The sequence below is a fragment of the Quercus suber genome, unplaced genomic scaffold, assembly GCF_002906115.3.
Source record: "Quercus suber isolate HL8 unplaced genomic scaffold, Cork oak 2.0 scaffold_289, whole genome shotgun sequence".
Lineage (NCBI taxonomy): Eukaryota > Viridiplantae > Streptophyta > Magnoliopsida > Fagales > Fagaceae > Quercus > Quercus suber.
Window position 1 is genome coordinate 477,712 of NW_027069745.1, and position 26,543 is coordinate 504,254.

At 33.4% G+C, this 26,543-nt stretch overlaps 1 protein-coding gene, 1 long non-coding RNA gene and 1 pseudogene across 12 annotated transcripts; 1 reads left to right on the forward strand and 2 right to left on the reverse strand.

Moving 5' to 3' along the window:
* Positions 1-37: 37 nt before the first annotated feature.
* On the reverse strand, positions 38-21,865 carry LOC112030044 (uncharacterized). Of its 11 annotated transcripts, none has more exons than XM_065782096.1 (11): positions 21,199-21,865; positions 20,550-20,648; positions 16,403-16,652; positions 15,425-15,512; positions 14,639-14,745; positions 10,752-10,830; positions 10,090-10,564; positions 9,664-9,830; positions 8,565-8,690; positions 3,000-3,134; positions 38-406 (listed from the first exon to the last, which is right to left on the reverse strand). In XM_065782096.1, exons 4-7 carry the CDS (start codon positions 15,479-15,481, stop codon positions 10,331-10,333), a joined length of 477 nt encoding a protein of 158 aa, XP_065638168.1. In that variant the 5' UTR covers positions 15,482-15,512; positions 16,403-16,652; positions 20,550-20,648; positions 21,199-21,865; the 3' UTR covers positions 38-406; positions 3,000-3,134; positions 8,565-8,690; positions 9,664-9,830; positions 10,090-10,330. The 11 variants fall into 11 exon arrangements, 10 of the variants coding, with proteins under 10 accessions (XP_065638168.1, XP_065638169.1, XP_065638170.1 ...); XM_065782097.1 differs by having other exon boundaries at positions 16,403-16,579; positions 21,199-21,863; XR_010632460.1 differs by lacking the exon at positions 16,403-16,652 and having other exon boundaries at positions 10,752-10,834; positions 21,199-21,844.
* Positions 1,240-2,971, reverse strand: LOC111990345 (RING-H2 finger protein ATL47-like; annotated as a pseudogene).
* Positions 21,866-24,406: 2,541 nt separating the features above from the next.
* LOC111990357 (uncharacterized) lies at positions 24,407-25,945 on the forward strand. Its single transcript, XR_002880642.2, has 2 exons — positions 24,407-25,130; positions 25,681-25,945. It is a non-coding gene; the product is annotated as an uncharacterized LOC111990357 (long non-coding RNA).
* Positions 25,946-26,543: the final 598 nt, after the last annotated feature.

The window sequence follows — 26,543 nt, forward strand, 5'->3', positions numbered from 1 at the left end:
ATAAGCCTCAAGCCCTCGAAGTTTCTAACACAGCAAATTTTAACATAGGCATTATGGCCTTTCTTCATAAATGGATGCTTACAAATGTAAATGCATGTTATATAGAACTCTTTCACATACAAAAGGAACTAACTTGTATAAGATTACAGGGAATAATCGTAACTACAAAAGCAAAAAAGGAAAAAAAAAAGGACATTGCTTTCTATGCTTTATGACAGAATCGGGGACAAAAGTCACTTGGTTCACTCACACCAATTATGAAGTGAGAGATTATGAAAGAAGTAATAAAGGCAGCCTGTATGGTTCCATGGTTAATAACCTAGAAGGTAGCCTGAACAAGCTCCAGAAGCAATGAAAATCCCTATCAGGTTGCTTGTAGCAATTCCTTGATATCATAACCTTGAAGCTGCAAACAACCACAGTTTACAGTTAGTTTTAACTTTTACCACTTGATACAAAATTATACATGTAAAGTTACATGAGGTGGTAAAATAGCTAACCACCACCAATGGTGATGCTCTAAAGAAAAAGTAAACTAATTTAATAATTAGAGTAAAGAAGCATATAAATTTTGAGATATTAAAAATTAAATTAGTAGCAAGTAGCAATGTATCACAAAGATCAACCTACTCAAACTATATAATGAGTCAATGACAAAGTTTTCTTTATCACAACAATGAGTTAAAAATTAAAAATAGAGAGACAAACCACGTTGAAAGGGCAACAAAGTGACAACAAATATTAATTTTTCTCCAATATTCCTCCATAAGCATTTTTTTTTTCACTTTTGTTTTTAATACTAAGATGGTGGGTATGCTATAAGTCATGAAGAAAAGAGAAATGTATGGTGTAAGTTCAAGCAATTATTGAGAGATTAATGAGATAACAATAAAAATAAGTAAATGTGATATTTTGGTAATAGCAAAAAAACTTAACAAAAAGAGGTAAAAAAATAAATAAATAAATTCAAAATTAGAGCGCCACATGGCAGGGCATCATGCATTCTCGCATTATATATATATATATATTGATATTGATTGGATACCCAATATTCCTAACTTTTGCCCCCAAAAAAAGGCACGAAAGAGGAGTAAAGCGTCAAATTGTAGATGTATGGAGTTCAAAAAAATGATGAAGTGCAAGAGCATTTTCTATGGAGTTCAAAAAAATGAGCACCATTCACATGAGTTAGCATTTAGGTAAGGAATTATCCATTCATTAAGAAAAGAAGGAAAAAGCTTTTGAGAAATGGACCTATTGACAATTTGACATAATGCAAAAAAGTAAAAAGCACATTGAATACCTTCATGGTGAACCCTATAATCTATCAGACCATGGCATAGCCACAGTAAGAGAGGATGTACCAGTGGACCACTGCCAGATCTTAGAAACAGAAAAACTACACCTTACTTCCAATGTAATCTTCATCCCCTCACCATCCCCATCCCCATCCCCATCAATTGTAGAAGTCCCATTTTGTCCCTCTCCCTTTCACAATTCTCATACTACCACCCACTCTATTGGGACATAGAGCAACTTGCAGCTCTGAATCAGCAACCACATATTGATATGATCCCAATGAGTAACATCTTGCATCCAAACTACTACTGCTGGTCTCTCCCACTCGTCTCTCTACTACAGCTCCTACTCCATCATTTGAGCTTCTAAATTTGCCAAGTCCCACAGAAAATACACTCTTTTCACTAATAATGGCATTTTCTGCAGGCTTTTTGACCAGAAAGAAACCCAGTTGCCCCATTGCTTGAAAACTCATCTTCTTCCCTTGGGTCCTCAAAACAAAAAACTGGGTTTTCAATGGAAAGCCCAACAACCCCAGGTGTGTAAAGGTTCCCTCTACAAAGAGGGCAAGTTGAATTAGATAGTAACCATGTGCCTACACAACCAATATGAAAAGCATGGCTAAACATTGGAAGCAACTTCAACTTGTCTTGTTCTGAAAACTCACAAAGACAAACTGCACAATCAAATGGCTCTTTCAGACCCATTATCTCTTTATAGAGGAAAGTTGGGACAGCATCTATGAAAGCTTGATCTAGGTCAGAATCAAGAAAGTTGTAAGGGTTGTTGCAATTGTCTCTTGAAAGCATCAGACTCAGAAATCTCTGGGTGTCTATTTGATTCACTGATTGATGATGAAGATCTATGTTTTGTGAGAAATCTAATAAGCAAGTGAAGTAGATCAGATATAAAAAAGATGACAGCTAGAATAACTATGATAAAAAGAATTGCTGGGCTTATTTTACTTCCAGATGATGATGATGGGCTCGGTTGTTTCTGGTAAGCAGTATTATATGGCAATGAAGGAGAAGAAGAAGGTGAGAGTAGTGAGAGAGAGGAGGACTGGTGAGAAAACCATTTCTCAGTCTGACTTGAGATTGAACCAAAGACATTTTAGGATATTGGCATACTAAATTCACCACCATTTTTCTCAGCTGAATTGCAACAAACACTCAGTTATCAATGTGTTAAGTGTAACCTCAAGACACAATTTTTCCTTGCTACCTTTGACAACAAAGAATCAAACCCCAACTCATGTAATGCGGCAAACAAGCAAATAGTCACTTGTATTTCTTGCACTCACAAGAAACCCAAATACAGTTTAATCAAATAATATGCAGAAAGAATCTAATTTTATTTTGACTCAGATTTGTAAACCAAACTGGTTAAAAGGACAATATTTTATTGTTACCAGAAACTCCAGTTCTTATCTTTTGCATTGACAAGAATATCGAAAAAGGAACAGCTTTTCATAGACAGTAGCCATGTTTTGTAAAGGTTTCCTCTATAAAGGGGGCAAGTTAAATTAGACAGTATCATGTGTCTATTGACTGTTTTATACAAAGAACTATAAAGGAAAACATTTTGACAATCAATTGTATCAAAACAGAGTCCAAACTAACTTGTCTGTATTCCACACACAAAACAACAAGTAATTCGTGTACAAAGGTTAATTCAGAACCTCAATCACTTTTCCTTACTTTTTCTCTGCAAATCCCCAAAAATATGAGTTGTCAAAGCCTCTGCCTATCCCACCATGGGACTCTTCAATTTCTTCTTTTTGGTCCCCCTTCTTGTCCATATCTTCTGTCATCCTTAACAATGGAACCTCATAGCTACAAATACAAAAAGAAAAACAAAGGGGAAATTTAAAAACAGTAATTTTTTACCATTAACAACTTATTTACTACTAAAAAAAATTAAAAGCTACAATAGGAATTAGGCCATATTCTCCAAAATCTATCCTTTTCATCTTCAAGACCCTTTCCGGGCCGAAGACGTTAAATTTTCTGTGAGTTGTTAGTTCATCAAACAAAAAAACAGTTTCACAGGGTAAACAAATTAATTGGGAAAAGGAGAAAAGACACAAAATGACAACAAATAGCAATATAGAGGAAAACAACAAATAACCTACCTCAGCAAATGCATAAGTCACATCATACTTTGTTAGTAAGACAAGCCTCACCTAAATTAATAAAATATTTATATATATATATATATATAACAAAATCATAATAAAAACACAGTTTTAAAATTAACAACAAAAAAACCCACATCCACGCAGTCAATGGTGCGTTCAGATGCTTGGCAAAGCACTTTCATTCTTTCTACCTTCTCCTCCTCTAGGTATTTGAATAGACGTGTACCTGATTTCTGTAGAAGAAATTAAATATATACATACTACTACCAACTTGTAAACAAACTACTAATGCAACTCAAATAAGAAGAAATTAATTATTTATGTACTTCTATCTCATCGTTCACCCATTTGGCCCAATGTTATTAATTCCATTTCGGAATCCGTTTTGGTTTATTTAGTAGAATGAAATATTTCGGTACCGGATTATTTCAGCACTGGATTATTTCGGTGTACCATTTCAAGCTGTTTCAAAATTCCACACACGCACACATATATATACATATCAAATCAATTCCATCTCGAATAATGCTTGTGCCACAACTCGCCACGTGGGCAAGTTGTGAGTGGTAGAGAGGTGACCCCACATCACCTGTCTACCGCTCACAACTCGCCACGTGAGCGAGTTGTGGCACAAATTGCGCCACTTTATGTGGCACTAGCATAGCTCATTCAATCTTAGCAATGAAAAAAAAAAGATATCAATTCAAAAATGGGTAATATAGATATAAAATAATGGAGTTAATTTAATTATATAAAATAATGATTTTAATTTTCAGTTTTCCCTATGCATTCATTTTCTCTAAACCGATCCCACCACTGCCATATCTTCATAACTTTTGATTCATTTTTTAACTTCTTTTTCTTCTATGTCACACGTGTCTTTGGTCTGCTCTTCCCCCATATTCATCTTTCTCTTGAAGTCCCATCTATCACCGATCCCAATATTCCCACGTTCCAAACCTCATCACAACCGTATATTCAAAATGTCTTTTAAGTTCTCTTTATACTCTTCTATTCAAAAATTCTGAATCTTACTTAACCTTCTGTCTCTCTTAAGTCTTATCTCCTCCCTTTCTCAGCATTTTCATCTCCACGGATTTCTCTTCGGGTCTATTGCTCTGTAAATTTGTTGACACTACTCTCATCTTTTAATTTTTATTCTCGTCTTCATCTTCATCTTCTTTTTCTTTTCTTTTTTTCACTGAGGCTCATCTTGAGCTATTGAATATGTACCGACCGAATCTTGAATATCGGCTGGATTTCACCGAAACGAACTAGAATGCTTGAAACACACCAGAATAGGTCAAAATTTTATCCAAGGTGGAACAGGGGGGCGTGTCATTCCAGTTTGCATTGCAGTACAAAATTTTTCAGCCAGAATAATGAAATTAATAACATTGGTTTGGACTGCTTAAATCAACCTAGATGACATGCAAAAAAAAAAAAAAAAAATTAATATTATGGTTAAGAACATTATGCAAATACCACAAGTTCTTAACGTTACACAAGTAAAAACAAAAAGACCACAGTATTATGAGAAAGAAAACTTACCATAGAATAGAACCCTGAAAACATCTGGAACAGTTCAATAAGCTTAATCAGCTGAAAACTAAGACATTTATAATTAAAAAATAATAATATCAATATACAGTTATTTATTATGTATTAATTTATTATGTTGAGAATGACTCGCAACTTTTTTGATGTTGAATACACTGGTTTTTTTTCTATTATATGGTATCAACACTATCAAAATGAAAATATGTTAAAAACAAGAAATATTAAATTTTCATTTAACATAACACTATTGTAAAAATGTGTCACACCTTCCAATTCATACCACAAGCCTAATAATTCATCATCCCAAAATTGTAGTGCAAACGAACCAATTACTTTGTTAATTATGGCCAGACTTATATCAGCAAAAAAAAAAAATTATATCCATCAATAAATAATTTTTTTTTTAAATAGCAAACATATAAACTTACGGATCATCCAAATATTAACGGTTCTTGCATTGGAGCAGAGGCCATCAAGTAACATTGGCCAACTTACAGTGTCAACGATGTTGTTACATCCAAATTTGACTTTAACCATTCTCCTCCCATAGTCCTCTAATATAGTGGCAATCAAACCCACTGGAAAACCGTTTTCATAATCCCACACTTCGTCCCTTCTTGTTGTTTTCAATGCAGTCCCCGTGCTATGATTAAGACTCTTCAGACTTTGACACTCACATGCATATTGTGCAAGGCTATGTGCAATTCCGTTGAGTTCCTCATTTATCCATATAACCTTTGAATTGTAAGGGACAAATTTTCTCTTGAACTCTATTAGATTAACATCATTACAACCAACTTCACCAGTTAAAAATTTAACAACAATTTCAGCATCACTCTCAATTCTCAGGTTCATATTAGGTGGGTTATTCCTAAATAGACGTTCAACCCAGGCAACAATGGCCTCACCTTCCAACAAAGAAATTTTCTAAGCAAAATTTATTGCATTTTCTTGGCAAAACCCAGCACAAACAGGAAAATGTTTCTATTTCCTAAGGAAAAAATCTGTTCTGAGAAAAGACGTAGGGTGTGCACCTTCTCATTGCCACATCAACAAACAAGTTAAAATCTATTATAAAGTCAGGTTCCCTAACTACCTCCTCCAAATAAGGTGCCAGTTTATTTGAAAGAGGTAGTTAGGAAACTTGACTTTACAATAGATTTTAACTTGTCTGTTGATGCGGCAATGAGAAGGAGCACACCTACATCTTTTCTCGATACGGGCTTTATCTTTAGGGACCAAAACCAGTTTCCTGTTAGTGCTGAGTTTTGCCAAGAAAATGCAATAAATTTTGCCCAGAAAACTTCTTTGTTAAAAGGCGAGGCCATTGTTGCTTGGGCTGAACGTCTATTTAGGAATAACCCACCTAATATGAACCTCAGAATTAAGAGTGATTCCGAAACTGTTGTTAAATTTTTAACTGGTAAAGCTAGTTGCAATGATGTTAATCTAATAGAGTTCCAAGAGAAAATTTGTTGTTTCTTACAATTTAAAGGTTTTATGGATAAATGGAGAACTCAACGGAATTGCAGAGTCTTAATCATAGCACGGGGACTGTATTTAAAACAAGAAAAAGAGAAGAAGTGTGAGATTATGATAACGGTTTTCCAACGGGTTTGATTGCCACTATATTAGAGGACTATGGGAGGAGAATGGTTAAGGTCAAATTTGGATGTAACAACATTGTTGACACTATAAGTTGGCCAATGTTACTTGATGACCCCTACTCCAATGCAAGAACCATTAACAGTTGGATGAATCGTAAGTTTATATGTTTGCTATTTTAAAAAAAAATTATTTATTGATGGCTATAATTTTTTTTTTTTTTTGCAAATAGATGTCAGGCCATAATTGACAAAGTAATTGGTTCGTTTGCCCTACAATTTTAGGATGAGTAATTATCAGGCTTATGGTATGAATTGGAAGGTGTGCCATATTTTTATAATAGTGTTATGTTAAATGAAAATTTAAAATTACTTGTTTTTAACATATTTTCATTTTGATAGTATTGATACCATATAATAGAAAAAAAATCAGTGTATTCAACGTCAAAAGAGCCATGAGTCATTCTCAACATAATAAATGAATCCATAATAAATAACTGTATATTGATATTATTATTTTTTTATTATAAATGTTTCAGTTTTCAGCTAATTAAAGCTTATTGAGCTGTTCCAGATATTTCCAGAATTCTATTCTACGGTAAGTTTTCTTTCAATCAATCTTTATGTACGTTGATTCTCAAAGAAAGTTCCCCTTTTTCTCATTGTAGAGAAAAACTGTTTTCTTTTCTTTTCATCATACGTACATTCTAACTACCTTGGTAGTTACTTTATTTAATAACTCTTATTAAATAAAAACTGATTATCTAATTGGGTTAGCCTTTTGGGCCTGCCCAATTGGGCTTTAGTTTGTGGCTTGAGATGGGTACAAAGAAAACAAATAAGACTCTAGCTCCAATGAGCCTTGAGCTTATCTGTCAACTCTTGACAAGTCCAAAGTTATTATTAATTATATTTAATATCATTATATAAATATAATTGCACTCTAGGCCATATTAATAAATTATATCCTAAGACTCTAATAATATTATTTGACCCCTCCATGAAATATCCATAGTGAACAAAGTCATAATAAATTGTCACTTTGTAGACAACTATTTTATCCTTAAGTATCCAGTTTAATATTTTAGTTATTCACATTTATTGAAATCCAATTTCAATAAAATATAAGCTTTAGTAACTCCTTACTAAAGTGAAAGCCCTGAATAACAAATTATCATTAAACTTATCTCAAGGGAATATTTCGTGTCTCTATAAAAAGATATTATGGATTCCATCTTAAGAATATGTGTTCCCTCAAAACTACGTGTGGTTACCTAATATACTGAAATTTTGACCGTGAATATTAGATCTCACTCCTAATATATCAAAGTAACCTACATTTCATGATCGGGTTCACTATCTTCTCAGGATTGAGAGTCTATGAAATTAGAAGTAGTGAGATTAATTATTCAGGTGACAGTTATTGATTGAATAATTAATCTCACAGCGGTCCAGTTCAATATGTCTTAACACTTAAGACACATCAACACATCAACTAGAAGTCTCCACTTCCATGATCAAGACAAACCATCTTAGTTAATGTGTTATAGTTTTTGTAGATGAAACGTCCAATTTCATCACCTACTACGAACTACGTTTTGAGTTTACAAGGAACTTATTATTTATATCTTCTATGACTAAATCACATACAATGTATCTCAAGGACTATAATAATGTCCCATTAGTTCATTTACAAATAGTTTCATATAATTAAACAATTTAATTATTTATGACATGTCATTAAATTGGATTTTAGGGCATAAACCCCAACAACTTCAAAGGTAAAAAATTTATGCATTGTATGACGATGTTGGCAATTATTCAATGCTAATACCAAAAATTGGAATAAGAAAACCTTTACACGGTCTTAATATGTCATAAAGAGAAATATTATATAGAAGAAGGCATGGTAATTTAACAATGTCCAATGGCATAAAATATTGAAGGATAGTGTTTCACACCTGCTCACGATGAATTTACTGAAAGCCATTGGTTATACTCATCCATCGTTATGATGAAGGAACTAGAACTTGGGGAACCTCCCCCACCATATGCTTCGTTGCATGTATATAACAGCTCCTATAAGCCTGACCACCAATAGAGAAAGACAACAACAAATGTATAATCAAATACCAATAACATTTTTTTTTTTGGGCTGACAACAAGTTCGGAAGGGGAGATTTGAACTCAGGTTCCCGCGGGGGTGGGGGGTGGGGGTACCAAGCAATGCCAATGAGCCACAAAACTCTTGGCACCAATGAAATCAAGATCCTAATACCAAAATGGACAAAACATTGTAGCTTAGAAGAGATGATTTAGTTGATGGTAAATAAACTGACCAGAAACATCTCTTTTTTTTTTTAATATTGGTATAAGTTACCATGATCTCACCCTCTACCTTATTTTACAAGGGGAGCATGTGTCATCTCAACTAAAGCTCATTGACAACCATAAAAATCAATAGAGGACGCGTTTTTAATGGCATTCACCCAAGCATTAAAGTGTGATTCTTTACCAGTTTCTCCAAGTGTCATAGTTTATACATACTTGATTAAACTTCCTAACCAAAGCATTGGCAAGGGAAAAGCTAGGCGTATATAAATTCTTTCACTTGTTATCAAAAAAGATATGCTTAAACTATAAATTATAATCAAATACCACAATGGATAAAACATCGTAGTTTAAAAGAGATGATTTAATTGATAGAGATGATTTAATTGATAGTAAATTAAAGGAAACAACTAGAGCATCATTATTTTACTAGCAGATCAAACATGGATCCAGTAGGTCTTGTCACTCTGCTTTTACAGCTCATTGGCAACCAAAAAATCAAAAGAGGAAGCTTTTTTAATGGCATTCCACCAAGCATCAAAGTGGTATTATATGCTTAAACTATGCATGTTACTAGTCTACATATGAAAAAGTGTCCAGATAATCATTTTTACAGTGCTTGCCCTTCATCACAAACTATTGCACACAATAAAAGAATAACCTGAAAAATACCTAGTTTTGAAATCCCTAAATAAATAGTTTTTAAACAAGCATAAGGCAAGGCTTCACCTCAGGCAACCACTACCAATCAAGGCAGCAGAGAGTATGATTATCCACTTCAGTTGACACCCAGGCAACTCAAACTACCCTTCCAAATAGATCTAAAGCCATAGGAAATTGAATTTATTGCACATCTTTGATAGTTCTGAATAATTCCAGAATATAACGAATAAATGCTGAAACAAATAAATATGGACTGTTAGCATATATTTCTCATGCAAATCTTACCCACTTCACATATCCTTACATAATTATTATTACTATTATATATATATATATATATAAAATATATATATATATATATATATGCCTCCATGCAAATCTTACCCACTTCACATATCCTTACATAATTATTATTACTATTATATATATATATATATATAAAATATATATATATATATATATATGCCTCCATGTGCACTTCAATCGTATTACCTTAGACCTGCTGCAGCACTCTTTACACCAAGTTGCTTGCCAATTTCATTACTTAAATTGGAATTCCCATCCACTTAACTCCCAAAAATAACAATGAGGGTATAAAAATTTGCTTAAAATACATTGTACAAAAGGTGTCACATTTTAAGTGTTTTATGTAAATCATAATAATTCAAAGGCATCGAATAGTTCCATGTTAGGCAGACCGATATGGATGGCAATAAGGTCTTGAAAAGCCATATCAGAAACAAAGCCATCCATATTGGAAATGCAGCTGATCAAATAAAGTAGGATTTATATTATACCATAAAAAATCCAAAATGTGGTGAGTTATTATAACCAGACACTCCCCATAAAATCCTCTACCCAACCAAATTTTGAAAACCTTATTCAGAAAGTTATCTGCAGCATTCCGGCGAGAGGAGATACAAGCATTTCCCTTAGAAATTAAATCCACAGAACTCAAATCCAGTAACTGCAACAGAAATGATCCATTCAGGTTAAGAAACTTCATCATAGCAAATTTGGAGAAAGTCACCTTAAACTAAACACATTTTTATTATAAATCAATACATGTTTTTGCTTGTTTGTCTCAAAAACATCTGGTCAAGATCAACATCTCACATAACCAACGTATCATCTGCAAAGAGAAGATGAGTTACCTGTAAGTGATCACCTGTGGAGGTACCCACACTAAATCCAGACAAACGACCTTCCCTCACCGCCTTATTCATCATTTTGCTGCCTCCATAACAACAACAAACAACAATGAGGACAAAGGGTCACCCTATTGTAAACCTCTATAATTCTCAAAGAAACCACAAGCTTCATTAATCAAAACTGAGAATTTAACCGTGGATATACAGTAAAGAATCCATTTTCCCCATTTTTTTTTTTTGGGAAATGAAACCACTCAAGCATATAAATCTGGAAACCTCAGTTCACATGATCGTAAGCCTTCACCACATCCAACTTGCACCACACCCTCAGAACTCCTGATCTCAGCCTACTGTCCAGGCACTCATTTGCAATGAGACACGAGTCCAAAATCTGCCTATTCTTAGCAAAGGCATTCTAAGACTCCGAACTAACGTCCCCAATCACATCTTTCAACCTATTAACCGACTTTAGCAATAATCACACCAATAGGCTGAAAATCTTTCATCTCTACTACATCTAATTTTTTGGGAATCAAGGAGATAAAGGTTGCATTTAAGCTTTCCTTTAACTGACCTCTCTTAAAAAAGACCTAAAAAATCTCCAAAATATCTGATTTGATACCAATGCAACAAGTTAAAAAAAAAAAAAAAAAAAAAAAAACCCATAGGGAAACCATCTAGGCCAGGAGCTTTATCCCCTTCAAAATCTTTAACAACCCCAAAAATTTCTACTTCATCAAAAGGCTTAACCAGCCAGCAAGCCTTGTCTTCAGAAATTTTAGGAAAGTTCAACACATCTGGATGTGGGCGATAAACTCTATGTTCCGTAAATAAATTCTTATAAAACTGCATAATACAATCCTACTTTCTAGATCTGAAGTCAGGACCCCATCAACCTTGAGATTAGTAATTGCATTGTTCCTTCTATGTGAGTTAGCCATATAATGAAAGAACTTTGTGTTGTTGCCCCCCTCCTTCAATTAGAGCATTCTTGATTTTTGCCTCCAATTAATCTCTTCCAAAATGGTGATCTTTTTAAATTCTATTTAAAGCCTTTCCTTCTCTATCTTTTTATCTTTTGATAAAACTACCATTTCCTCTTTTGCATCCAAAGTGCTCAAATCACTCCACACACTCCACAGTTGTATTTTTTTTTTACAGCCACGTTTCCAAACTCCAATTCATTCCACTTCTTCAAGTCTGCCTTTAGGGCTTTTAATTTCATGGCCATTCTATAGCTAGGTGTACCTTGAATTGATATGAATCCCACCAGTCTTTCACCTTCTCTACAAAACCTTCCACCTGGAGCCACATATTCTCAAAACAAAAAGGTATTCGTCCTTTCTAAATTGCACTACCCTCTAGGATAATTGGAAAGTGATCAGATAAGATTCTAACCAACCTCCTTTGTGACATATTGGGATAATGACCTTCCCAATCAGGAGAAAAAAGAAAACAATCTATCCTGGATCCAAAGATGGAATTGGACCATGTATTCCTACCACCTGCCATAGGATTATCCACCAAACCATGCACAGAAATGAAATTATGAGAAGTCATGCATTGCTTGAGTACAGTTATCAACCATGATCACTCGGTTGGAAATGAAAAGAATTGAAATCCCCTTCTATACACCAAGGCACGTTCCACCATCTATGAAGACCCGACAATTCCTCTCACAACAAGCTATGCTCCATAGCCACATTAGGACCATAAACACCAGTACTAGCCAATACACCAACTAAGAATCATTTTAGGAAACTAGTAGCCAATACTCCAAGAGAGCCCACATAATTTAGGGCCTTTAATATTAATCTCAATAATTAAACAATATTATTTAATATTAATCAAATCAAGGCTAATTTGATGTATATTACCAACTAAAATAATGTTAATTTCATATAGAGAATTAAATATCACAATTGAACCATAAATTTTAATGAAAAAGAAATAAAAATAAATTTTAATTAATAAAGATACTTTATTTTAGATATATGACGATGCATAATTAAGTAAAGTTGTAATCTAATTTTTTAATTTTATATCTTTTTTAGAGAGAGAGAGATATTATTTAGGGCCTGTTTGGATACAGCTGAAAACTGAAAACTGAAAACTGAAAACTGAAAACACTGTAGCAAAATAATTTTTAAATGTGTGAATAGTACCGTGGGACCCATTTTTAATGAAAAAGTTGCTGAAAAGTGAAAATTGTGGGTCCGTGAACAGTAAATTTGGGTTGAAAAGTCAAACTTTGCGGCTACTGTTCATTAAACAGTAGCCGCTACAGTACATAAACAGTAAAAAAACGGAAACCCGTAAAAAAAAAAAAAAAAAAAAAAAAAAGAAGCTGAAACGCAAACGCGTTCAGCTTTTCCACCCAACCCAAACGGTCTCTTAGTGTGTGGCTTTGTAAGTTATCCGTTTACGAAAATTAAAGTCTCAAACTATTAGGAGAGATTAATCTATAATTGATGATTTTACACATTTGCAACATTTTTTAGAAATAGTTTAAGGTTTCAATTGGGCTAGGAAACTAGTAAGGGAGATTAATCTATAATTGATGATTTTACACATTTGCAACATTTTTTGGAAACAGTTTTAAGGTTTCAATTGGGTTAGGTTTCCATTGGTCTCATACTCTAGGAGTTTTGAGAGAAATAAAAAGGAAAAATGCGCTAAAAACACAACAAAATGTTCAAAATATGATGTGACAATGACTATGATTGATGAACTTCATCTATCTAATTCATGAATGTTTGAATTAATTTTTTTGTAATCATTGACAGGCCAATTTGTAAGCCTATAGTAAGATTTATGGTATTCTTAGCATCACTAATAAATAAATAAAGTGCACAGCCATTATATTCATATATATATATATAATTTTATAAAATTTTGGGTCTATCACAATAGGGGAGGGGGCCTTTTTCCCTAGGGGTAAATTTTTTTTCCCTGGAGGGGCCTTAGGCCTAGGGCCAGCCCTGCAATACTCCAACCAAGAAACATATTAGGAAACTATTATCTCAATCAATCTCTCAAAAAAAATAACTCAACTTTCTTTTCAATTGACATCTCATTTTCCTTTGTACTCTTTATCTCAAACATCAACAAATTACTAGAAAATAAGGTGGAAAAATAATAATAAATTGAAGAAAAATATTTAAATACTCAAGAAAATTATGAAATATAAGCATATTGAAAATATAATCAGAAAATTTTATTTAGCCACAAGCCTTATATTGGATTTGAAAAATTACTTAGCCACAAGCCGACATAGTCACTACTTAGCTCTGGACAACATCAGAGTTCACATTTCAGGTAATAAATTAGTGAGTAAAACTATTAATTATGGTTTTAATTTTGATTTTGGTGCATTGAGAGAGAAAGGTTCTGCTCACATTCTGTATTTGGAAGACTAAAATTCTTTGTTCTTATTTGTTAACACTAAATTGGAGTGCACTATGCACAGCCTTCCCATGGAAAGGATAGTTTCCTATATTTTTATTGGCTGATAAAAGGGAGTATGGGACCATCTTAAAATGATAATGCATGCATGTACATTAAGTATGTGCACGGTGGTATACATGCATATAATATAAAAAATAATGCATTTATCTGAATAATACTTGTGTGGTACATATTATGAATGTCTATATGAGTGTTTATGAGAGAGTCAGAAAGAGAGAATCACCTAAAAATACCATTTAAAAGAAGGAACCAGGGGCCAAATCGGTAACATCCATCACCATGATGCATTTATGTCAGTAATACATACATACATATGCATTTATGAATCATTAGAAGCAAATGAAAAGAAATTTAAACCAAACCAATGTATGCAGTGGGATACCCACATATGTATCAAATGAAAAAAGAAGGCAAATAGAAACCTTGATCCTTTGAATGTGGCCAGATGGTGAGTTCCAATGACACTGTAGCAGCTATAGTACTCAGTCCCATTTAAGTTGATGTTTCCAACATTCGCTTTCCACATCACCTGACAAGACATCCGTTATAGATAATAAATTGATAAAGATATTTCATCTGATTTGGTACCTCTATTATCCATTTACACCTATGGAAATTTTTCTCATGACAACTACAAAACCATCACACATACAAGTGACTCTGTGTATTACATCTTTAAGAAATAGTTTGCAACCAGCCTTTTTCTTTAGCTTTTAGCTTCTTTTTTTGAATGAACAACTTTTTTTTTTTGATAAGTAATGGAAAATATATATTAAAGAAGAGCACAGTCCCGTACATAGGAAATGTACTAGATAGGCAAAAATATCAAGAAACCAAATTACAATGATCAAACAAAACAGGAAGAGAAAAACAAGAAAAAGATGGAATACTTTAAAAATCACTTTTTCAAAGTACAAGCATACTTTAGCCTATTTTAAGCAAAAAGAAAAATAAGTTCATGCAAAAAGTACTTAGCAGTTGGAAGGATCATATAAAGTGTCCCTGTGATGCATGTTTTTATAAATAGAACAGGTTGATCATTTAATGATTAACCTGCCCTGGGTTCAAATGGTCCGAGTGGGTGGGCATGAAAGTCAAGCATTCGTTATATCAAGCTTATAAACATGGACTAAATTGGTACACGATAATAACCACGATCACGAAAACAGATAACAAAGTATAGCCTCAATGGTAGGCAGGCAGCTCACCATATTGTCATGTCTCCTGGTCTTCATAACAGCTGGAGCAGGTTGGTAATCCCTCATAGATTTCCCTAGGCTAGGAAAAACCTGCACCCTACAATCCAAAAGATCAATAGGAGATTGCATTTTTCCATTACCACAAGCTTTCCAATGCGGATCAATTTGAAATAATTTTATTGGACTTTTCTCAGATGCTCCACTGTAAAGTAAATGAAATTTCATAATCTATAAGTCATGAAAAGATTGTGCAAAAACAATGATTAGACTATTTCATCATCTGATATATTGTGATATTACAACAACACTCTGGCTCAAATTGGTTAGAAGTGTGTTTGGAATTCCCGTCCCATTTCATCTTTCATAACTTTTTAAGGTAAAATATCCACTTTTTTCTGAATGTAGCATTCACCAATTGGTATTTTCTCATATCCTATAAAGGATGGTTGATAAGTACTGATAAAAGGCCCATTTGCTAACATATAGCGGATTAAATAGTCCTTTCATTACTAGGTGAAGTAAATGTAATATTTCATTGTCATGCAAATGCCCCACATCCAAATGCATCCATATCAGAATCATCCAAATCTTACAAAGAAAGTGAAGTAAAAATGAGGAGAGATGGAGCATCTTAAATATTTTCTCAGACTAAATGAAAAGAAGAGCAGATGAACCAAGAAAAGGACAAGTAAAAACTAACATGGAGATGGAATGTTATGATTGATTTTAAAATCAAAGGCAAAATTGTAATTTTTGCAATCCCCACAAATTAAGGGCATTTTGGTAGTTTAGTTGGTTCTAGAATTTTCAAGGTGATCCTAAGTATCTTAGAGTTTATTTTCTTAGTTATTTCATTTTTTTTCATTAGTCATTACATTTTTTTAAATGACAAGTTATACACACATCCAGATGATCTTAAACGCAAGACCTCACTCTAAAAAGTGCCAGATAAATTATATTGAGGAATGAAGTTGCTGAATAAGATACTTTTAAGTATCGAGGCATGATGGTTGTTCGTGATGTTTTCCTTCCCCATTTTCTTCTTTACTTTCATCTGGTATTGTTCATACAGTCATTAAACAACATAAAATTCTCTCTTTTCCTTCTTCCTCAAGAGTTTAAGCCTTGGTGCAATAGCAAGTTTCATCCACCAAAAGCGACAAACTGCAAGATCAAGTTCAAATATCAGCCTCCAATAAATTGGAGGAAAGGTAGTTTACCACGACCACTCTCAAACCTGCAAAAAGTGAGAGCTTTGTGTTGGATACAACCTTTTTTTCCTTCTTTCTCAAACACAAAAAATCATGCCCTTAAGTTTAACCTAACAAAACCCTAAAACCCCCCATAATTTCATATACCAAATATCCATAAAATAACTCATCAAGCCACCTTCTAATTCTTACCACACCCCCTGACTCTTTCTTCAACAATTCTAAACCCTAGATACACAAAATTCTCTAAATCATAAACACACCATAGACACATTCTCCACTTTGTCCTATGCCACCACTTTTGAGGTGGAATAGTTTCTAGACCTCAAGGGAATTTAAAAGATTTCACATTGAGAGGAGCTAGATGAAATTAGGAGTTTTGAGGAAATGTGGAGCAAGACTAAGGAAAGAATTTGGATAACCAACCATAATACAATCTTTGATGAGATACCTCAATATTGTTGTGGAACCATTCAAAGAAAGGATTGCATATGGATGTTGAGTTGAATAACCAACTAGTGTTTGTTGGTATTCTACAAAGAAAATTTTCAATGAAAATGGATATTGTCACTTGGAAAGATGTGATTTTTAATAATTCTTCTATAGGAATAATGTTGAATCATTGAAAATTTTTATTTTTAAGAAAATAGATATAATATCTTGTAGCTCAACTAGTTGAAATCTCCTAGTATGTCCATGACATCCAAGATTCAAATCCCCTATGTTCAATTGTAACTATTAAATTATCAAAAATATCTGTTGTGATTGGGAAGAATTTATGGATCAAGACTCAATTTGACAAGATTCAAGAGATGCGAGGGTTAGGTTGAGCCGATATATATATATATATATATTAAAAACACCAAAATTGCATGGGTCAAATGCTGGTATTTATTCTATGTTAATTGTTCATGTTACAAATTGAAGAAAGATTCTCAAGCTTGCTGTGTTACAAATCAAAGAAAGGTTCTAGAACTTTCTGTGTTATAAATTCTTATTAGCATATAAAGGCTACAAAGCTGTTTTCTTGATGCAGTTAAGATGACAAAGAAAGAAAGGATGGAAAATGTTATTCGAACTCCCAAAAACTGTGGAAAATTGAAGAGGACAAAAAGTCAAGGAAGAGATTTCTCCAAGCCCACAAGAATCAATATAGAAGCATTTAAGCTTGGGGGGAAAATTAAGCATTTAAGAATCAATCAATCAATATAGAAGCATTCAAGCTGTAATCATAGTGTATTAGTGGAAATTTCTTCATAAACCCTTCTTCTATACCAAATTGAAAATCCCTTCACACCACACCTCTCCAAGGAGACTTAAACCAAAAAAGAGAGATATATAAGTGCAATCAAGACCAAACTAGCAATGAAATAGATAGATAGCTTCCCATTGTTGCATGCAATTAATCTTGGCGAACTCTTTCAATTTTAGACCTAAAATGCAAATCTTAGTTGCACCACATTTCAGCAGCTTAAAAGGTAAATTGCTCTTTTTCAACTAAAAGAAAGTTTGATGTCCTCACAACCCATAGAAACCCATCCCTAAACTCTTACCACAATCGGACATGTTGGCAAAGCATGAAAGAAAACTTGACAAACTCTTCTTTTTCATACTCAACCACTAACAAAAAGTACCATTGAGATAGAAATATGCATCTAGAAGGGACATGTAACATTATGGTTAAAATAATTGGTACGGAGGAAGAAATTTAATTTTGGGGGGCTAATCTCTTGGACCAAAAAGTAAATTCTATGAAACTTTAAATCACATATACAACTGTACGCATGCTATTTTGCTTTAAAATGTGTGCAGAATTTTCTATATTTTGTTAGACATAACTAAACGAATTTTATAGACAGACATAAATTTAACTAATTTTTTTAGATTCTTAATGTCATAATTTTTTTATAATACTTTTTATAATAAAAAAAAAATAGATTCCATATATTATTGAATAATTGAAGATTTAGGAAACATGGACGCGGATACAAGTACAAGTACAACACTACAACACAAGCAATTTGTGAAAAATTATAAAATAATATGACTTTGATACGACACCAGTAAGACATCGATACGACACGGGTATGACACCCCAAATGAAGAATCTTTGCTTCCTAGTTGATGATTTACAAGCTTTATAGAAAAATAAATTTTAATTAGGCATTTAATTGCCTTAAAAAAAAACAAAGTACTATCCAATACACCAACTAAAAATCATCGTAGGAAACTAGTAGCCAATACCCCAACCAAGAAACATTTTAGGAAATTATTATTTCAATCAATCTCTCAAAAAAGTAACTCAGACTTTCTTTTTAATTGACATCTCATGTGACTTTGTACTCTTTATCTCAAACATCAACAAAGTACTAGAAAAAAAAGTGGAAAAAGAATAATAAATTGAAGAAAAATATTTGAGTACTCAAGAAAATTATGAAATATAGGCATATTGAAAATATAATCCAAAAAGTGCATTGCTAAAACTAAGTTGACAAAATTTAAAACTCCTGACAATAGTTTACTACCCATACTGAAAATTTTATTTAGCCACAAGCCTTATATTGGATTTGAAAAAATTATTTAGCTACAAGCCTTAAATAATTGTATTAAAAGAATTGTCATGTAAATAAAATCCGATTAGTGTTACCACAATCAAATGTTCAAATTCAAATTTTTGTAGTCTAAAATTATGCATAAAAAATAAGTTTATAGATCGAATAGTAAATAAAATCTATTAGTGTTAACCAATTGCATGCAAAAACACTCCCAAAGCAAATGTGTTTAATTACCATTAGCTATTATATTGTCAAGTTTACTAATACTCACCATGAAATGGCAATTATGAGACAAACCCTTCATTAAGTAGATCATAATTGATAAGAGAAGCCCTCACAAGTGGCAAGACTCTCATTATTGAGAATGAGTGTAATATCCGGTGATCTTATCAATTTTTTTTTACTAGGAATTGTTTTTTTAACTTTTAGTAAGTTTTTGTGAGGAATTAGGAAGTTCGGAGAGATTTTAGGATTGGGAAAGGCATTTAAACATTAGATAAGAATATTAAGCTAAAATTGATCATTATTTAATTTTTTTATATCTAAACGTTGGTTTAGATTGTAATATGTATAACTTATATTTATCCCTATCTTAATTATATATACAAAATGCATTGGATAATGGAAACATATCAATTTGTCACTTATAACCTAGTTTAAAATTTGGACTCTCACTGCCATGACTAATAATCTGCTGTGACAAGAAAAACTTTGAAAGAGTAAATTTTCCCTTTCTGCAACGTGGTCCAGAACTAGAAGGTGAGATTTGGGTATATTTGCAATGAAATGAATGAAATGAACAAGGTAAATGCAAGGATGAAACTTTTTTTTTTTTTGGCCTTTTGTGTTTTATTTCCTTTTAGGGTTTCATTTGAATATTTTCATTCATGTGAAAATAATAAAAATAAAAATTTTTGTTTCCTTTGATTTATGTCAAGTTTACACTAAACTCTCTGTATGGATGTTGTCTCTATCTCTATACTCACTTTCTCATTTAGTTATTATTCTTAACTTGATTAGAAAACCTCCCCACTCTCAAGGACAACAAATCGATTTTCATGTCAGTTTCTCTCTACTTGACTTCTATATTTTAAAATTTTTTCTTTGGCAAAAATTTCTATATATTCATTAACCATATATGATTTGGTTTGTATTTCTTGTACTAATACTGCTTTAGTTTTGTATAGTATCACCTCCACAAGTTCAAAAACTTCAATTTAATTATATTATTGAAATTTTATATTTGATTTACATATAATTCTTGATTAAGTAATACTAGTAAATAAAATTAAAAATGTAGCAGCCTTTATCACACCAATAAAACAGAAACAGAGACAATTTTTACTTATATGCAGTATGCACACTAACCGGAATTTATTTGTTGCTGCATCAAAGACTTTCAATCATTCGGCTTTTTATGCTTTCCTTTCAATCATCAAAGATTCTTGATCTCCTCTGAGTTCTTGTCTGGAAAGATGATAACAAAAGTAAATTAATAAGAAAAAACTAAACAAAAAACTCCTACAACTCTTTTTATTATAAGGAATTGGAAAATAGTCAATATAAATAAAAAAAATAAAATAGTCAAGACGTCAACTATGCAACAATAGAGAATGGCCATGGGCAGGGTATGGATCGGGTAAACCCATACCTGCCCGAAATGTTTGCCCATGGATACCCAGATACCAATACCCATTATTATCCATATCCAATTCTTACACGGATTTATTATCGGATATCCATACCCTACCCGAAACCCATTTAATTTTTTCTTTTTAAAATCCAAAACATTTTAACTGAAAAACTAACCAATAAATTTATCTTAAAAAAGAAAAAAACTAATCAATAACTTTGAAACTAGATGTATCTGCTTCTTTATTCTTTTTTTCTTTTTAGATAGAGATGGAAATTTTAATAGACAAAATTTTATTATACACTCTCTGATAAATGCTCACAAAGCCTAACAAACACACAGCACATGAGCACAAAAATCCCAGTAGCTTACCCTCTGTCATACCTGTGTTGTTCACGCGCTCACGCGCCACACAGCCACGGTTCTTGGCAGATCCGTGAAGCCTTTAACCTCCGCATCACCGATTCATGTTCCACGCACCGTTTGGAGCTCTGCTAGGTAGTAGATCGAGAAGTTAAGTTCTAGATTTTAGAGAGAGAGAGATCGGAATAATATGAAGTGTTTGGCTCGGGTTTAGAGAGAGAAAGGATGAGAGGTTGGGAACCACCATCTTGGTGGTGGCGGTTGGCCTTCACGATGGAGCTAGGAGGCTGTGCCTCGTTTAGATCGAAGAGAGGGTGAGACCGATCCAGATCGAGAGAGGTTCTATGTTTCGGTTTTAGAGAGAAGTTGAGGCTGAGTTGTGAAACCACCGCCCATGGTGGCGGTGATGAGCAGCCATGGTCGTCTGAGATAGAGAGATAGTTCAGATCCGACGATTAGAGAGAGATTTCGAGGTTGAGAGAATGGTTCGGAGATGGAGAAGACCACCGTGGTGGTGTTGCTGGTGATCGAAGTGATGAGTTCAAGGTACTGGGCCATGGAGGCTCGGGTGAGAGAGAGAGAGAGAGAGTGACCGTGAAGATGGAGGCTCTGGTGTGTGAGAGAGAGAGATAAACGGAGAGAGTTAGGGTTTTTTATATACGGGTCGGGTATGGATAATATCCCTATCCTACCCGAGCTATTTGGGTAATATCTATACTTACCCGATTAGGTTCTACCATGAAGAACCGATATTACCCAAAACATTTGAATTGGGTATAATATCTAATTATCTCTACAAAAAAAAAAATCTAATTATCTCTCGCTTTAGGGTTGGTTTTTTTTTTATAAATTAAGGTTTTTTAATAAATTAATTAGTAAATAATATATTAAATTAAGGGCAAAATGTTGTCATTTTGGGGATTTCAAATGATAATGAAATTGTGGAGCTTTGAAACTTAGGAAACTGAAATAAAAGAAAGCAAATATTTAGATAATTGAAATGAAAAATAGTAAAGAGAGAGAGAGAGAGAGAGCAAGAAGATCGCCTCATTGGAGCAAGACGATCGCACCGCTCCGATCGTTCAAAACCACCCTCATCGATGAACCCACTCGCACCAGATCGCTGAACCCAGTCATCGATCATCGAGATCGTCTCGCCATTTTCGGACCACCAACAAAGAGAGAGACAGAGAGAGAAAGAAGAGAGAGTAGAGAGATCGTCATGCCACCGGCGAGATTGTGCTCGAACCACTTGCACTAGATCGCCGACAAACCCACTCGCACCACGCCGATCGCACCGCGTCGACAAACCCACCACTCCGACGAACCCATTCGTCAAACCCACCACTCCGACGAATGGGTTTTCTTTCACTCAGATCGCACCATTGATGAATTTTTTTTGGTTGGGTTTTGTTTCTTTCATTATTCAGATCGCGCCATTAATGAATTTTTTTTTGTTGGGTTTTGTTTCTTTCACTCAGATCGCGCCATTGATGAGTTTTTTTTTTGTTGGGTTTTGTTTGGAAGCTGAGAAAATGTGAGCATCAAGTAGAAAATGTGTTTTCTTTATTATTTTCAAAATACAACCAAATACCAGAAAATATTTTCCAAAATATTTTTCATAATGCAACAAAACACTTGAAAATATTTTCTTTTCCCGAAAATAGCATTTCCAAAAAATAAATATTTTCCGGAAAATATTTTACGGGAACCAAACACAGCCTAAGTGTAAAATGTCATTTCATATTCATAATATCATGTGTTTTTCTTTAGCAAAATCTCAAAACCTTACATCATCTGTTAAATTTATATCAATCAATTTATACTACTGAAACCAAATGGAACTAAGAATTACAAAGAGAGATCCAAAACAAAGTCTTTAACAAGTCTAGTATGGAAATTTTTGCTTATTAAACACCGTATTGGTCAAAGTTTTCATCTTTTCCCTTAAAAAACAAAACCCACAATTCTAAATATGTTGCTATTCCCTCTTTAACTTTCATTTCTCCGAAAACAATCAAAAACAAAACATTGACATTCCTGCTATAATTCAACAAATGAGTGAACAAGGCTAGGGTGAGTTGTGTGGGTACCTGAACCAGAGAGGGCCTATCGATGCCGGCACTATAGAGAGCCCGAGAAAGCTTATCGGACACCCGAGGGAAGCCCACGACACGTCTTCATGGGTGAAAAATGTGTCAGTTTCCTTCCTTTTCGCAGTAGCAGCATTGGCGGTAGCAAAAGGTTTAGCTTGTCTTTGGCGAGGTGGGTTCAGGCAAAAGAAGCTGACCCTGGGCAAAGAAAATGAAGGGCATGAAGGAAGTAATGGCGGTGGTGGTGAAGGTGAAGGGTTAGAGAGAAGAAGAGAGTATGAGTGTTTGAAATGAGAAAAGAATTTAGTAGGAGGAGGTGAGAGTTTGTGGAGGTAAAGCAGTGAAGTTGAGTGATTGAGAAGCATCTGGGTTTTCTCTTATTTTGTGGGATTGGAATTGGTTTTGAGAATTGAGATGTGTAATTGTAGCAGAGGAAGGGATATGGGATTTTAGTTTAGGGGTTAAGCATAAACCCTTGCCATTGTCTTGTATAACTGAAAAAAAAAAAATATTATTATTATTATTATTTTGTTTATGCTCTAAACTTTACCAAAATTTGTTTTTTATTTCTAAACTTTAAAAAATTAGTTGCTGGTTTCTAAACAATTGAAAAGTTTATTTTTTTCCCTAAACTATTAAAAATGTTTTATTTTTCATCCTTAAATTTTATTAAAAGTTTATTTTTCGTTCCTAAACTATTAAAAAAAATTCTTTTTAATCTTTTTTTATCTTTGAATTATTTATAAAAAAATCTTTACAAAATGTGAGATAAAAAAATTAATTTGAAGATGAAAAATAAAATTTTGGTAAAGTTTAGAAATTAAAATAATATTTTAACCACACAAAAAAACTCAAATTTCAAAATTCATCATTTAAGTTTTACTATTTTTCATTTCAATTATCTAAATATTTGCTTTCTTTTATTTCAGTTTCCTAAGTTTCAAAGCTCCACAATTTCATTATCATTTGAAATCCCCAAAATGACAACATTTTGCCCTTAATTTAATATATTATTTACTAATTAATTTATTAAAAAACCTTAATTTATAAAAAAAAAACCAACCCTAAAGCGAGAGATAATTAGATTTTTTTTTTTGTAGAGATAATTAGATATTATACCCAATTCAAATGTTTTGGGTAATATCGGTTCTTCATGGTAGAACCTAATCGGGTAAGTATAGATATTACCCAAATAGCTCGGGTAGGATAGGGATATTATCCATACCCGACCCGTATATAAAAAACCCTAACTCTCTCCGTTTATCTCTCTCTCTCACACACCAGAGCCTCCATCTTCACGGTCACTCTCTCACCCGAGCCTCCATGGCCCAGTACCTTGAACTCATCACTTCGATCACCAGCAACACCACCACGGTGGTCTTCTCCATCTCCGAACCATTCTCTCAACCTCGAAATCTCTCTCTAATCGTCGGATCTGAACTATCTCTCTATCTCAGACGACCATGGCTGCTCATCACCGCCACCATGGGCGGTGGTTTCACAACTCAGCCTCAACTTCTCTCTAAAACCGAAACATAGAACCTCTCTCGATCTGGATCGGTCTCACCCTCTCTTCGATCTAAACGAGGCACAGCCTCCTAGCTCCATCGTGAAGGCCAACCGCCACCACCAAGATGGTGGTTCCCAACCTCTCATCCTTTCTCTCTCTAAACCCGAGCCAAACACTTCATATTATTCCGATCTCTCTCTCTCTAAAATCTAGAACTTAACTTCTCGATCTACTACCTAGCAGAGCTCCAAACGGTGCGTGGAACATGAATCGGTGATGCGGAGGTTAAAGGCTTCACGGATCTGCCAAGAACCGTGGCTGTGTGGCGCGTGAGCGCGTGAACAACACAGGTATGACAGAGGGTAAGCTACTGGGATTTTTGTGCTCATGTGCTGTGTGTTTGTTAGGCTTTGTGAGCATTTATCAGAGAGTGTATAATAAAATTTTGTCTATTAAAATTTCCATCTCTATCTAAAAAGAAAAAAAGAATAAAGAAGCAGATACATCTAGTTTCAAAGTTATTGATTAGTTTTTTTCTTTTTTAAGATAAATTTATTGGTTAGTTTTTCAGTTAAAATGTTTTGGATTTTAAAAAGAAAAAATTAAATGGGTTTCGGGTAGGGTATGGATATCCGATAATAAATCCGTGTAAGAATTGGATATGGATAATAATGGGTATTGGTATCTGGGTATCCATGGGCAAACATTTCGGGCAGGTATGGGTTTACCCGATCCATACCCTGCCCATGGCCATTCTCTATTGTTGCATAGTTGACGTCTTGACTATTTTATTTTTTTTATTTATATTGACTATTTTCCAATTCCTTATAATAAAAAGAGTTGTAGGAGTTTTTTGTTTAGTTTTTTCTTATTAATTTACTTTTGTTATCATCTTTCCAGACAAGAACTCAGAGGAGATCAAGAATCTTTGATGATTGAAAGGAAAGCATAAAAAGCCGAATGATTGAAAGTCTTTGATGCAGCAACAAATAAATTCCGGTTAGTGTGCATACTGCATATAAGTAAAAATTGTCTCTGTTTCTGTTTTATTGGTGTGATAAAGGCTGCTACATTTTTAATTTTATTTACTAGTATTACTTAATCAAGAATTATATGTAAATCAAATATAAAATTTCAATAATATAATTAAATTGAAGTTTTTGAACTTGTGGAGGTGATACTATACAAAACTAAAGCAGTATTAGTACAAGAAATACAAACCAAATCATATATGGTTAATGAATATATAGAAATTTTTGCCAAAGAAAAAATTTTAAAATATAGAAGTCAAGTAGAGAGAAACTGACATGAAAATCGATTTGTTGTCCTTGAGAGTGGGGAGGTTTTCTAATCAAGTTAAGAATAATAACTAAATGAGAAAGTGAGTATAGAGATAGAGACAACATCCATACAGAGAGTTTAGTGTAAACTTGACATAAATCAAAGGAAACAAAAATTTTTATTTTTATTATTTTCACATGAATGAAAATATTCAAATGAAACCCTAAAAGGAAATAAAACACAAAAGGCCAAAAAAAAAAAAAGTTTCATCCTTGCATTTACCTTGTTCATTTCATTCATTTCATTGCAAATATACCCAAATCTCACCTTCTAGTTCTGGACCACGTTGCAGAAAGGGAAAATTTACTCTTTCAAAGTTTTTCTTGTCACAGCAGATTATTAGTCATGGCAGTGAGAGTCCAAATTTTAAACTAGGTTATAAGTGACAAATTGATATGTTTCCATTATCCAATGCATTTTGT